Below are 14,313 nucleotides of genomic sequence, written 5' to 3' on the forward strand. Positions count from 1 at the left end.
TGATAAGATTAGGGTGTGTGCAGGGCCTGCGCTCCTTTAATCTGGCCTCAGGTGGTCTTTTCTGGAATGAAGAATACTGACATCTTCCATTTATTGGGGTTCTAGTTCTATAAAGAGCTCAAAATGTATTGTTATGTGTATCCCTTGAGGTGGAGCCAGGACCTGCCCCAAGGCTGCACTAGCGTTTCTTGGCTGTTCTTCCCTTGTTTCTGCATCCCGTCCCTTCCCTGATTAGCAACTGTTCGAATCTTCCCTTTGGAACTTAGGGAAGGTCATGGAGGCTGGAGTCTGTTCCCTACAAACAAGAGACGGGGGGCACAGAAAGGCTTCCATGCCCAGGAACTGCAGTGTCCTGCTCAGCTTCAGTTCCACACAGGGGAGGGTCCCAGGGGCCAGGCTGTGGAGTGACAGGCCGTTGGCTGGGGCTCAGTCACATGGCAGAGCTGCAGGCCTGCTGCGTGCTCAGCAAAGGGAAAAGATGGACGTGGGCAGACAGCTGGTGGTTCCCACACACCTCTGTAGGGTCGGTCCCTGGAAGGAGGACCACTCTGTCCGTCGAATGGTCAAGGCTTGTTATCCATCCTTTACCGCCAGAGTGCTTGGCTAAGTCTCACTGGTTTGGTGAACTCATGCCAGGCACTGAGCTGGGCCCTAGGGGACACATAATGAGCAGAAACCAGCATGAGCTCTGCCCGTAGACTCAGCTTGATGGGAGGTAGACGTCAATCAACTGATGACCCAAATGAGTGTGTGAAGTTATACACCAAGGTAAGGGCTCTAAAGGAGAGGAGGGTAGCCCTGTGAGCATTTAAAAGGGGGTAAAAGTTAATTGGGTGCAGTAAGTGTGCCTGTGTGTGTGTGTGTGTGTGTGTGTGTGCGTGCGCGCGTGCGTGCACTTGCACGTAAGGTGAGTCATGGCGGGTAGGAAGAGAATTCCAGGAAGAGCACACAGCAGGTGCAAAGGCCCTGGGGCAGGAGGCAGCATAGGCTGTTTGAGAAGGAACTAGCTGTGCTTGAGTGGGTGATGGGCAGGAGGGGCCAGGCCTCGTAGGGCCCTGAGCCACATAAGCAGTTTGGTTTCTAGGAAAGGCAAGGCTTTTAAGTTGCAGGACGACCTGATTACGTAAGTAAAACAGTGCCCGAGGCTGCACTGTGAAGCCTGAATTGGCTGTGTGGATGCAGGGAAACCATTTTGGAGGCAGTTGGGTTGTCCAGGCAAGAAATGATGGCATCTTGGACAGGGTGGTGGCAGTGCGGAGGTGAGAAGCGGGTAGATTCAGGCCCTATTTGGGAGGTCAAAGTGGGAGGGGCAGGGACACACCTGGCGTGACTCCGGGCTGTCGGGATGGGGTGCTGGGTAAGTGGTGGTCACTCGGTGCAGCAGGACAAACCCCGGTTCTGATGATGTTTGTCGCTCTGGCCTATGAGGCACAGACAAGGGAACTCAGGATGCTCAGCCTGACAAAGAGAAAGGTGCCATATAGGCCCCTGGTAGCCTACAGTAGGTGCTCAGTAAAGGATGGTGACTCATGGAGGTGTTTGGAAGGAGTGTGGCAGTCCTCCGCTGCTCTGGAAGCGCTGTCACATGGAAGGCAGTTAGACGAATCGTGTGATCCCAATGCGCAGAGCAAGGATGAGGCTTCCCAGGGAGACCCGTCCGGGGCCAGTTTTACACCATCCCTGAGATCCAGCACTTTCTGTCCTGGGGGGGGTCTGGGTCCCAACGCCTACCCCTGGCACCCAAGGACCTCATGCCTTGGAGGGTCTCAGATCCTTCCTGCGTTTGGCTGTGTCAGGAGCTCCCACTCTGAGGGGGAAGAGCCTTGCCTGCCCCAGGCAGACTCAAGTGTCCTCTTACCTGAGGCCACTCCTGCAAACCTCTGCCCGGCTGCCCAACATTTGCCGAAAGACTGGCCGTCTTGCTCGTGCATCAGCCTCTTGCTATCCAAAGGTGGCATCCTGGTGGAGGGAGAGAGCACTTAGGGTCGAGATGACCTGGGTGTGACTCCAGTCTCCATAATGTCTAGCTGTGTGACCACAGACAAGTTACTTAACCACTCTGAGCCTGACCCTTACTTGTCAGATGACATCTCTGTTGCCTGTCCTGCTGGGTGGTTTGAGCATCTATTCAGTTGTTCAGAAGGAGCCATGAGCACCTGCCGTGAGCGAGCCCCAGGCAGGTGTGATGTACACATGGTTTCAATTATTTTGTCCATGTTGACCCCAGTTTACCAACCTGGGAACCGAGTAGGCCAGTATGGATTAGAAAAAGGTTTCCACGGGGATTGGGTGCTATGGGCTGGCCAAACAATGATTGCTAAGAGCTGAGTGGAAGAGCAAGGTGGCTGGCTGTGAATGGAGGTAGGATCAGCCACAGCCTTGGCCACCAGGAGAACACAGGTCCCTCCTTGATGCCCGATATGGGGAAAAAACCGGATGTTTGAGAATTTATCAGATTTGGCTTATTTACGAGCACTTGATCACTAGGCTGTTCCAAGCACTTGACACGTTCCTGTACTTGGTTTTCACAAGTTGGTGCAGCAGCTACAGAGGAGGCCTTGGTGGGAAGGGATGGGGTTGGGGAGCTGGAGGACACTCCCAGGCCCTCGGCTTCTGGGGGACAGACCTGGGGTTCCAGCTAAGTAGTCACACAGGGCCACTGCGCTGTGCATCTTCCTGGATTAATTACAGTATTAAAAGTGAATTTCTAACCACCCTTCCTTGCCCCAACCTCCCAGAGCACACATTTGGCTCCTTAGGTAGGAAAGTGTATCAGCCAGGGCCCTCCAGAGAATCAGAACCAACAGGATGCAGGTAGACAGATGGACAGACAGATATGAACATAGACATGTTTTAAGAAATTTAATTTAAGGAATTGGCTTCCCGTGGGGTTGGCAAGTGTGGAATCTGCAGGGCAGGCCAGCAGCAGGCTGGATGGACACTCGGGCAGGAGCTGACAGGTAGAAGCAGAATTTCTCCTTCTCCAGGAAGCCCTCAGTGATTTCCCCAACGGAGTGGATGAGGCCACCACATTATGGAGGGTCATCTTCACTTAAAGGCTGATTGTAGGCATGACCACATTGACAGAATACCTTCCCAGCCACCCCTAGACTAGTGTTTGGCCAAATAGCCGGGCACCGGGGCCTAGCCAGGCTGACTCATGCAGAGAGCAAAGGCTGCCGGCTGAACAGGTTTGGAAGGAGGGTGTGTCCAGGCGAGTCCCCAGGGTCCTCCTTTCTGAGTGCTCAGCAGAGGCAAGGCTGAGCGGCTCCTCCGGGGCCACCTCTGCCAGACCCTTAGGCTAAATGCACACCTGAGTTTGCTCGAGCAGGAAAAGCCCAAGTTGTAGGAATGTGCCTGAAAAATAAGGTCCCGCAGCTAAAGAATACATCCTTTGTTTAGACCCATCCAACCGGTCTGATAAGAACCTGACAGACTGATGGCGAAGTGTGGGTTCCCAGCCACTGGGTGTGTCTGGGAGATGGGTCTGCCGCAGCCTCCGGGACCCTGGGGCCTCCCAGGAGAGGCTCCGAGAACAAACAGGAACAGTCCTCCAAGGCCAGGCCAAGTGGCAGGGACTTAGGGGTGGAGGGTGGGGAGGGAGGGGGGAGACAGTGCAGAGTAGGGCAGGCAAGTGGAATGGGCTCTGAAGGAGGAGAGAGGAAGCTGGGAGGCAGCGTGGCCGGCAAGGTGAGAGCACAGATTTAGATTCAGGGATGCAAAGAGCACAGATTGTCCCTGGATGAGGATGGGAGACAAGCCCATCCTGCCCTACTGGAGCTGAGAACCAGGTGAGATCAGCAGTGGCTCCGTACTGAGGGACACACATGGCCTGGGGCCTGCTCGCTTGGCTAGTGCAATCCGGGAGGGCCCTCTGGAGGAGGGGGGCATTTGAACTGGTACCTGTAGGAGGAGGAGGAGCAGCTCTGTGCAGTGGAGGGAGAGCATTGCAGGCTCTGGGTGGCAAAGAGCCTGGCATGTTCCAGAACCCGTAGGTGCCCACCGTGGAGCAGAACGGTGGTGGAAGGGGTGGGCAAGGACACGGTGAGGCAGGGTCTCGGGGCCACCTGGCAGCCACGTCACTCCACATCTCGGAGCCTCCGTCCCCGTCCTTCCCCATACACTATGCAGAGGTCACGAGCCTGTGATGGAGAGCTCCCGGCCCTCACCTGGCACAGAGGAGCAGTCCGCAGATGGCAGGGATCATTGTCATTATGGTGATGCCGTCGTTATGGCGATGCCGTCGTTATGGCAATGACATCAGGGACCTCCGGCTAAGATGGCAGAAGCTTCAGAGCATGGACCCAGCTCAGCAGGGCAGGGCTCCCCTCTGCAGACAGGGCCTCCTTGTACAGTGTGTGGGGCAGGGAGGCACCGTGGGACCCAAGCCTCAGAAGAAACGTGGGCCCTTGCCGGTCCAGGATTCTCAGGCTGAGCGGGTCTGGGGCCTGAGCCCACCCGATCAGCCCCCATTGGAGCAGGGAGCCTGGCAGTGGCCGGTGGGCTGGCGTGGGACATCTGAACTTGTTGCGGTGGGCAGGGGGTACTGGGACTGCCCTGCAGGGAAATCGAGGCAGGCCAATCCCAGCAGGGTGGCAGCTAGCCTGGGGTACCCTGCAGAGCAGGGGGAGCACAGGCCGAGGGCCTCCACCACAAAGCTCCGGACGCTTCCAGAAACTGCATCAGGGGGCAGGGAGTCAGGACTGAGGGAGGGCTCTTGAGCCACCTGGCCTGGCGCCCAGGCTGCATGCCTTTGGGCGAGGCATGGGACCTCTCCGAGCCTGGTTTCCTGAGGTCGTAAAATGAAAACTAGAATCTCAGGGCAGGTGACCATGGCAGCAACTGTCATGAAGTCCCTTCCCAAGCCTGGCCAGTGGTCCTGCATCAGTGCAGGAGAATGGCGGGGTTCAGGGTCCGAACTGGGATCCCTGAGTAGGCCTCCTGGACCCAGACGTTGCGTGTATGAGTGTGCGTGATTCTACCAAAATGGGCCACTGCGTCATCGTTTCGGAGGGGCTTTCTGCCACAGAGGGACAGCATGCATGGCTCGGCTTCCAGGTACACAGGCCTAGGTGGGCCCATCTGCCAAGGGGAGGGGTAGCCCCCCAGCTGCGTGGACCTGCTGGTCAGAACGGCACGGTGGTCTCAAGGAACAGCAGGTGGCAGCTTCTCAGAAAGAGCCCTGGCACCCCGGCCAGAAGGTCCGAGTTCTAATGCGCCACTTGCAGGCTGGGTGACACGGGAGACGTCACCGTCTGTGGCCCGGTGCACGTCCTCTGGGCACCACCAGCTCCCACACTGGTTGCCTCCCTGGGTGTGAGTGCACGTGTGCATCTGGCACAGAGCCGTGTGTGCCCTGGGTTCCCGGCTGCTGTCCCTTGATGAGCCCTTGCTGCGAGCAGAGGTTAGTGGCTGTTACTGATTCCTGTATTCAGGGAGCCCTTGGCGATGGAGCCAGGTTACAGGGTTAAGTCAGATCGTGTCCCTCAGAAAACTACCCCTGGCTGTAAGATGCTGCTGGCATGTCATCAGTGCTTCACAAGGCATCAAGGCCACCAGGTCCCGGGCCCTCGAATGGATTTAATTGTGCTCTGACCCACCTGCCCGGCAGGTGTGAGATCTCTGTGGGTTGGGCGCACCTGGTCTGGTTTATTTCTGCGTCCCGGCACCTGAATGAAGAGAGAGCAGAGCGCCTGCATAGGACCAGCCCTTCCCCTCCCTTCTCTCCGCTCACCCTACCACCCAGGAGCGCCCCATGCAGGGTCCCGGGCACACAGGCCCTCTCCCTGCCCGGGGGTGCTCGTTACGGAGGGACCCCTAGTGCATCCGGCTCGCTCAGAGATCAGGGGCTGCTAGAGCTGCTCCTGTTTTTATATTTTCAGGAATTTCCCACGCTGGTTGTTAAACCAGCCATTACTGAAAAACAAATGATGTAAACTTATGATTATGAAAATTACATTTAAAGCAAAGGTGATAAATACTCAACACTCCCCTCCTCCCTAATCTCTTGACTACATTTTACTACCATCTGTGCTATTGCATCTGTGTGCGGGAGGAATAATCTGTGACTGTGCTCCCGGGCATCTCTTTCCAGCTCTGCATTCAGTGGCGTCACGTTGGAAGCTTGAAACTGGCCTTGGTGTATTTTCACCACGGAAAGGAGGCTTGCGGGTCTGGGAGCCTGGGGTGACGGGTGCAGTCAGGAGAGACTTCCTGGAGGAGCTGACACCCGAGCCCAGGTCTGGGGAGTGAGTAGGGGTTACGTGGGCAGAGGAGGAGGGCCCGGCATTCCAGGCAGAGAGAGAATGGACTAAGGCACAGACAGGATTATTCCGATTTTACAAACATCACAACTGAGGTCGTGTCGCTCAGCACAGCTGGACAGGCCTGGAGCCAGGACCGGATTCTTGTGTGTCTGGCTCCTGGGCCCGAGGTCTTTGCACGATGCTGCCCTGGAAGGTGACACATAGGCGGACCCCTGGCAAAGCGTGTGGGACCCCTACCACGCTGCAAAAACGGCCTCCTACGCAGGGGCTCTCCCCAGTGCACCCCGGAAGCGAGGCCGTCTCGGAACGTCCCTCGGCCCAGGCACCACGCCCTGGGCTGCCTTCCTGCCGGCTCAGGAGGGAATTCGGCCGTGCCGTGCCTGGCGGGCAGGGAAGCCTTCAGGAGCCGGCGGCGGAGGGAGTTGGGCCAGGGTCAGAAAGCCGGCTGTGGCCTCTGGGGTCAGCCGTGCTCTGCCACGTTCCTCCTGCTGCGGCAGGCACTCGGGCAGGCAAGAAGAGCCCTGGATGGGGGGCCCTGACTCTGCCTTGAGGGACCTTACCAAGTCCCCAGCTGCCAGGAGCGGGGGCCCTTAGTCCCTTCTTCCCTGGGAGGCCGCGGGATCAGCCAGGTGTGGTGAGATACCAGAGACCACACAGCTGGAGCTGGGATGGCTGAACGGATCCCTCTGCCAGGCCTTCCCCATGTGACCGGCTCCTGCCCTCCAGAGCCCTCAAGCAGCCAAGTTTTGTTCTCAGCCTACAGATGGGGCAACAGGACCAGAGCCCGGGGGTCCCTGCCAGCCCCCAGGACTTGCCCTTAGCCTGGGTCCCCAAACCCAGCTGCCATCAGCTGCTCTGGGAGGCATGTGACACACGCGGGCTCCTGGGCCCCTAAGGCTTCCTTGGGAGGTTTTGGGGGGGCAGAGGGGAGGGGGCAGGCACTCTCAGATGTGACAAGCACCCCGGGTCATTGTGACAGGCCTGCAGGCTTGGGAACCCAGCTGGGACACCGTGCAGCACCCCTCCCTCCCTCCCGCCTCCAGCTGCCTCCCCGGCAACGGGGTGGGCTCCTGTGGCCAGGCGGGGGCCGGGCGGGGGGAGCAGGCTTGGGAGTGCCGGCCCCAGAGAGTCCTCTCCTTTGCCTCTCCTCCTGCCCGCTAGCCCACCACATGTCCCCAGTTCACAGGCCCCCAAGGTCGGGCGTCCCCTCGCCTGTAGAACCCAGGCTTCTGTGCAGCTTTTCGGACTCAGTTCTCAGGGCATCTTGGTCTGGAAGCTGGAGGACGGGCTGCCTGGGACCTGCGGGGGGTGCCTGGCGTAAGTGACTCCTTGGGCCCCCTTCCCACCCCCCGCAGGCCCTGCCGTGGTCCCCCTGCTGCTAGCGGGAGGCTCCCGGCCGGTGAGCACAGGATCACCCTCACCGCGCCGCTCTCCCCTTCCCAGCTTAGAGCGCGGTGACCTGTGCCGCCGCTCTCCCCTCTGTATGTCACTGCCTGGGAGACCCAACCCCGGAGACACCCGGGGGCCCTAGAGCAGGAGATCACAGGCTGCAGGGGTGCTGGGCGTCACCCCGCCAGCCCGGTCCATGCCTCCCTGGGATCCCTGTTCGCCGTCACCTCTGGGCCCCTTCCCCTTGCTTCCACCTCCCCAGGGCCCAGCCCTGAAGACCAGCATCTCGCTCAGGCCTCCGATCTTTCTCTGCCCCGCCGCGCTCCCATTAACCACCGCAGCCATGCGCCCCCGGGGCCTCAGGACCCCGGCCCGTGTCAGGCTCCCGCTCAACACCCAGCCAATAACAGGAGACGCGATTTTCCTTTTCTCCTTCCCGTTGGGCGTCTTGGTTGACCCACAGTACTTGGGAAGGTTGTGACACGGTACCTGGAAGTGGGTGCTGCTGTCCGAAATGACAGTTCTGAGTCCCCGTGGGCTGGGTTGTGGATTCCCCAGATCGGCAGGAAACCCCAGTGTCAGCACCATGCAGGTGGCTCATTTCTGGCATATGCCGGAAACCTCTTCCTGGTTGCAAGTCCAAGGTGGCAGCAGGCAGCTCACGGCCCTTCCCTGGCAGAGACTAGCTGGATGGTGTGTGTGTGTCTGTGTGTATCTGTGTGTGTCTGTGTGTCTCTGTGTGAGCGTGTGTCTAGCACGTCTCTGTGTATCTGTGTCTGTGTATGTCTGTGTGTGTCTGCATGTCTGTATATGTCTCTGTGTGTGCCTGTGTGTGTCTGTATATGTCTTGTGTGTGCGTGTGTGTCTGTGTATGTCTGTGTGTCTCTGTGTGTGTGAGTGTGTGTCTAGTATGTCTGTGTGTATCTATGTGTTTGTGTATGTCTGTGTGTGTGTCTCCGTGCGTGTCTGTGTGTGTCTATATATGTCTGTGTCTGTGTCTGTGTGTGTGTGAGAGTGTGTGCGCCCTCTGAGGACCCCAGGCCCAGATTCAGTTAGGAGGGCCTTTTGTGACTCAGCAAAAATGGGTCCCTTGTGTTCCCTCCCCCATATCCTGCCAGCAACTGGGCTCCAAAACCCAGTGCATGCCACACATATTTGGTGATTTTTATGCAGGACACAAGTGGCAGTGACTGATGTCTCTGCTTTCCATAGTTAACCACGTGTCTTCACACCGTTTTCTATCGATCATCACAGTAACCTTTAGTATGAGGTGTTTTGTTTTAAATTTAAGGAAACCACTCTTTGGGGGGCAAGAATTGAGTTTTTTAAATTATAAAAGTCACAATTTTAACCATTTTAAAGTGTATGACTGAGTGGCGTTTAATACAGTCTCAAGGTTGTACGACCTCCATTACCTCTATCCAATTCCAGAACACTTTTATCAGCCTAGCAGGAAACCCCGTACCATTGACCAGCTATTCTCCAGTCCTTTCCCTCCCCAAGACCCCGGCAGTGACTACTCTGGTTTTGGTCCCCGTGGATCTGCCCATCCTGGATGTTTCGTATAAATGGGATCAGCCTAACAGCCGTGTCCGTGTTTTAGCAAACGTCAGAGCTTCACGACTTTTTATGGACGAACCATGTTCCCGAGTCTGAATCGAGCTCATTTTGTTTATCCATTTGTCCTTCAATGGGCAGTTGTGTTGTTTCCACTCTTGCCGCTTGTGGATGATGCCTCTGTGAACGTGGGTGTGCGGGTGTCCGCGTGAGTCCCTGGTTTGGGTCATCTGGGGTCTACTTGGGAGTGGATCTGCCGGGTCGCACGGTGATCCTGCTAAGTACATGGAGGAACAGCCAGACTGCTGTCCACACAGCCACACGGAAGCCACACTTCTCAAATGGGGGCTAGAGGGGGATTTGAACCGGGTCCTCTGGGGCCAGAACCTGACGCCCCCCCCCTCCTGTTGCAGACTGTCCCCCACCTTTCCGTCTTCCCCTCAGCCCTTCCAGGCAGGAGGGGGACAGCCTCACTCCCCCTGGGAAGCCCCCCTGGGAGATGGTGCCGTGCCCACCTGAGCCGGGTCTCGAAGAACAAGAAGGAGTTACTCAGAGCCTGCTGAGGAAGACAGATGTGGGGTTGATGGGAGCAGAAACCTGCAAGAAACAGTCTAGAATTCGGGTGGCAGTCAGGGAAGCTCCACAGAGGTTGCTCTATCTCAGATCATAACAAACGTGCCCAACACACACTGGCCCTGCCCGTGGCCGGGCTCAGCCCTGAGAGCTGACCTGCACTGACCCACTCACCCACACACCTCTGGGGGGGTTGCCGGGGTGACCCCATTTACAGGTGAGTAGACTGACGCTCCAGAGGCTAGCTGGCGCAGGTGCCCTTGACACCGTGCTGTTCAGCCTCTCCATTGTGCCCCCGGGATCGGGCTCAGAGGGACAAAAAACACACTCAACGCTCACACAGCAGAGGTGGGCAAGAGGGAGGATTTGAACTGAGGCTCCTTTGCTCACCTTCCACACCGCGGTGTCCTCATCTGTGAAATGGCGAAATAAACCCTCACTTCCGGCTCTCAAACGGCGGCCATGAAAATTAAATGAAATCATGAATGTGCCCACATATGCAAATCTCCTGAAATCTCAGCCACTTCCCGGCAGGAGGAAGTCCTCTCCCGGGTGTGCTTTCAAACTTTGTCTGCAGTGGGACACGTGTCTGTAGGTGTCAGGAGGCAGGGCTCTGGCCCCACTTCTGCAGCTGGTCACCGTGGGGCCCTAACCAGATCTCTTTCCTCTGGGCTTGGTTCTGTCCGCTGCAAAGCAGAGTGATGGGGATACAGAGGGAAGGTGGGAAGCCCGAGGGCCCGGGGTGCGCTGAGGGGACCACCGCATCCTTGCTGCAGATCCCGCCTCAGGGACCAAAGTTGCTGACTGCTCCCCTCTGGGTTTTCCTTTTTATCTGAAGAGACACTTGTCGCCCGAGGAGTTCCAGGAAGTGTTTGGGATGAGCATGGAAGAGTTTGACCGCCTGGCCCTCTGGAAGAGGAACGACCTCAAAAAGAAAGCCCTGCTGTTTTGACGCTGCCGAGGCCCCGACCACGGGCACGCCTGCGGGAACCGCCAGACCCCTCCTCTTGCACTTGGCTTTGGCTTCTCTGTGTCCACGGTGGCCGGTGGGCGCCTGGAAGGGCCGGGCTGGGGCCTGGGGGCGGGAGGAGGTCCCAGAGCAGGTGCAGCGCCCCCGTTTCTGCCAGCACCGCTCCCGCCCGTAGTTTAGGGCCCAGATGCCTGGCTTTGCACTATTCCTTCCCCGCTGTTGCTTGCCATCAGGGAGCTGCTGCAAGGTCACTGCCCCGGAGATGGGGGAACAGACAAGTGCAGCCCACCCCCCAGGCCTCCGGGCAGTGCCCACCCCACGCAGGTAGGACAGAGGCGATGGGACCGGAGATTTGAGGAGGCCTGTCAATGACAGGGTCATGGGTGGGTGGGCGCACGGCGTGGCCCCCCTCACCCGCTCAGCCTCAGGAGGCACGGCCTGGCACGTGGGCCCCCCACCCCTGAGGCAGGGGGAGTGCCACCCAGGGCTGCAAGAAGCATGGGGGCTCGGTTTTCACGGCCTTTGTGATGAATCAGTGTTTAGGGAGGAACTTCAGTCTAAACGGGCACCTTCTGCCAGGGCCCCCCGTGCACTGCATTTTCCTTCCAGATCATCCCTTAGATGCCTAAATGATATCTCTAGAGTAACACAAAAAGTTTTTATTTTATTAAAAAGTAGAGCCTACTTAAAGATGACATATATAAAGAGTTTAATTCTATGGTCCCACTGAAGGGGAGTACCTCCAGCCTGATTCTCCACTGTTCGCATCTGTGTGGTTTAGGGTTTTGGGTGTGTTCCTAATACACAGAACTCCTTGTCTGTTTTCTTTGTGCTTTTTTTGCCTTTTGACCTGTCATACAGGTACCCCGAAAGGCAGACCCACTCCCCGCCCCCCCCCCCATAATGCTGTTTGTAAGTACACGTAAAGTACAGCCACCACTGTTTTTCTCGCTGTCATTTTCCAAGTCTTGGAGAGAAGACATCCTCCCCTGACGGCCAGTGCCCCAGAATGAAGGATTTCCATGTCCTCTTGGTGACATGGCCAGGGGCGTCCCACCTTCTCCCCTTCTCCCCCATAAAACACAGACACCCCCAGGGAGGGATGCTCGTGCCTGGTCCTGAGACCGACAGCCAGACCCTTGGGGAGACGGGATGGGAGGTGCCGCCTAGATCACAAAGTCAGCAGTGCATCCACGGCAGGAGGCCGGCGGGCCCCCCGCTGGAAGGCGTCCTGCTTGTGATTAGGTGTGGGCTAGAGCGTGGTGCCTGACACGGAATGTTTGTCAATGCGTTGAGAGGCCTGTGAAACACTGCAAAAGTGTCCCCAGAGTCTGTCCCCCTCCCCGTCTTTGTGAAGCTGCATCTTTCTGTGTGTCCTGGATGTTCCCATCCGTGAGTCAACTTCACTCAGCTTCCTTTTGGCCCCGTAACACGCCAGTCCCTCTGCGCACCCGGCTTCTCACCAGCCCGGCTTGGCCAGGGAGGGGAGTTCTCAGCACCTAGCACGCTTCCCTCCACTTTGCGAACTGAGCCCTGGCCACTGGAAACCCCCAGTTTCTCACTAGTGAACATCATGTCGGACTAGGGGAGCCTGGAAAAATAAAGGATGATGTATTATAACTTGTGAAAGTGAAAAGCCACTTCTTATAAAGGCGCGTCATTTCTAGGCATGGACCCCCGTCTGCTGACAGTCGTTGGGGAGAGCGTCTGCCGAAAGTGGTCGCCCCGGAAGCATGCATAGAGCCGGGCGGGACGGCCCCAGGGTTGGCATCGGGAACGCCCTGGGACAGCGCTCTCAGGGGCAGCCCCTAAGGGTGGGGGCCTCTGCTTGCTCTAGAGCCCCTCAGCTAGGCACCAGGTGCTGACGGGAGGGATGCTTATGCCTGTCCCCAGTCAGGCTGGGGAGGCAGACCGGCAAACAGACAATGACAACAAGCCTGACCCTTTGGAGAGGGTCCAGAGGAGGCCCCATATGCACCCCAGAGGTCAGGGGGCCGGGCTCTCTGAGGTGTTGCCAAACTAATTCTTGACAGATGAGGAGGCGTTCCCAGAGGCCAAGGAAGGGAAGGGTGTTCCAGGCAGAGGGAACAGCAGGAGTGGACCCTGAGCCAGAGGCAGCTTCCCCGGTTCCGGAAACATGGGTTGCTGGTTATGACTGGAGCACATGGCTAAGGAAAGGAAGAGAATGAAGGCCGGGCTCCCTCTAGGGAGGGCCCAGCAGGTCGGCAGATGTCATCCTGGGATGAAATGCTTTATAATCTCTACCTTTGTTTGCTCAGGCTGCTGTAACAAAAACCACAGACTGGGGGCTTAAACAACAAAATTTCTTTCTCTTGGTTCTGGAGTCTGAAGTCCGAGATCAAGGTGCTGGCATGATCAGGTTCTGGTGAGAGCCTGCTTCCTGCTTACAGAGGTGTGAGCTGTGTCTTCACAGGGCAGAGAGAGATCATCTCTCTTCTCATCTCGCTCAGCTTCTCAAAGGGCACTAATCCCATTGTGAGGTGCCCACCCTCACAACCTAATCACCTTTCAAAGGCCCCCTCCTAATCCATCACACTGGGGATTAGGGCTTCAGCATATGGATTTGGGGGACACATTTAATCCACAGCAGTTTCTAATCTTATTCCAGTGACATTAATGACTCTCATAAAGCCCCAGAAGCCTGTCCACATGTACACAATCTGCCCCATTTTAGTATACCTAGGTTTGCAGGTCAGAAACGAGCACATTCCTTTGCCCCCAAGGACGACCTGTCGGAGGTCCTGGTTCCACCCTGAAGCATCTCTCTCTATCTCTCCATCTCAGCAGACACTGTCACGGAATTATCCAGATCAGAAAACATCCTGAGGGTGGAAGGTGGCCCAATGGCCCTTACCAGTGACCCAGGGACACAGCATACACCTGGCCTGTCCCAGGCAAACTGGCCATGTGGTCACCCTGAGCGTACTCCCTCCACCCTCACCTCTCACCTGGGTGAACCCAGCTTCCCAATCAGCCTTCTGTCCCCACTCTCACCTCCGGACCTGTCATCTTTCACAGACAGCCAGAGTGATGCTTTGCAACCATCAGGTGGATCATGTCAAGCCCCCAGCAGCACCTTCTATGACCCCCCGCTCTCCCCTCTCCCTGCTCCACACGGGATTGGCCTCTGTCCCATACATCACAGCCACGCTGCCTTCCTTTGGCACAAGCCCTCCTGGGGTCGGGGGTGTGCTTCCTCTCCGGGCAGGGCCCCTCTCACCCCTCTTGGTCTGGCTCTGAAGTTCCCACCTCAGACAGGCCCCTCTGCTGACTCTAGGAATTTCCCCACCAATGCCCACCCCTGTGTCAGCACATTCTTCTTTTTTTCTTTGTTTCCCAAATCACAGTTTCACTTTGATTTGGAGACATCTTGTATTTTCTCTCTTCTTTTAATTTTAAAATTTATTTTATTGAAGTGTAGTTGATTTACAATGTGGTGTTAATTTCTGCTGTGCAGCAAAGTGACTCAGTTATACACATATAGACATTCTTTTTCATTTTCTTTTCCATTATGGTTTATCACAGGATATTGAATAT

General features: G+C 57.0%; 1 protein-coding gene across 1 annotated transcript in view; it reads left to right on the plus strand.

Annotated features, from left to right (window-relative positions):
- The window catches only part of ABLIM2 (actin binding LIM protein family member 2), a 126,051-nt gene extending 115,314 nt beyond the window's left edge, over positions 1-10,737 (plus strand). Inside the window, exon 21 of the mRNA XM_007456866.1 lies at positions 10,624-10,737. Coding sequence (XP_007456928.1) covers positions 10,624-10,737 — 114 coding nt within the window. The remainder of the gene's footprint in view (positions 1-10,623) is intronic.
- The last annotated feature ends 3,576 nt before the right edge of the window (positions 10,738-14,313 follow it).

Source organism: Lipotes vexillifer, unplaced genomic scaffold, assembly GCF_000442215.2.
Source record: "Lipotes vexillifer unplaced genomic scaffold, Lipotes_vexillifer_v1.1 scaffold63, whole genome shotgun sequence".
NCBI classification, from domain to species: domain Eukaryota; kingdom Metazoa; phylum Chordata; class Mammalia; order Artiodactyla; family Lipotidae; genus Lipotes; species Lipotes vexillifer.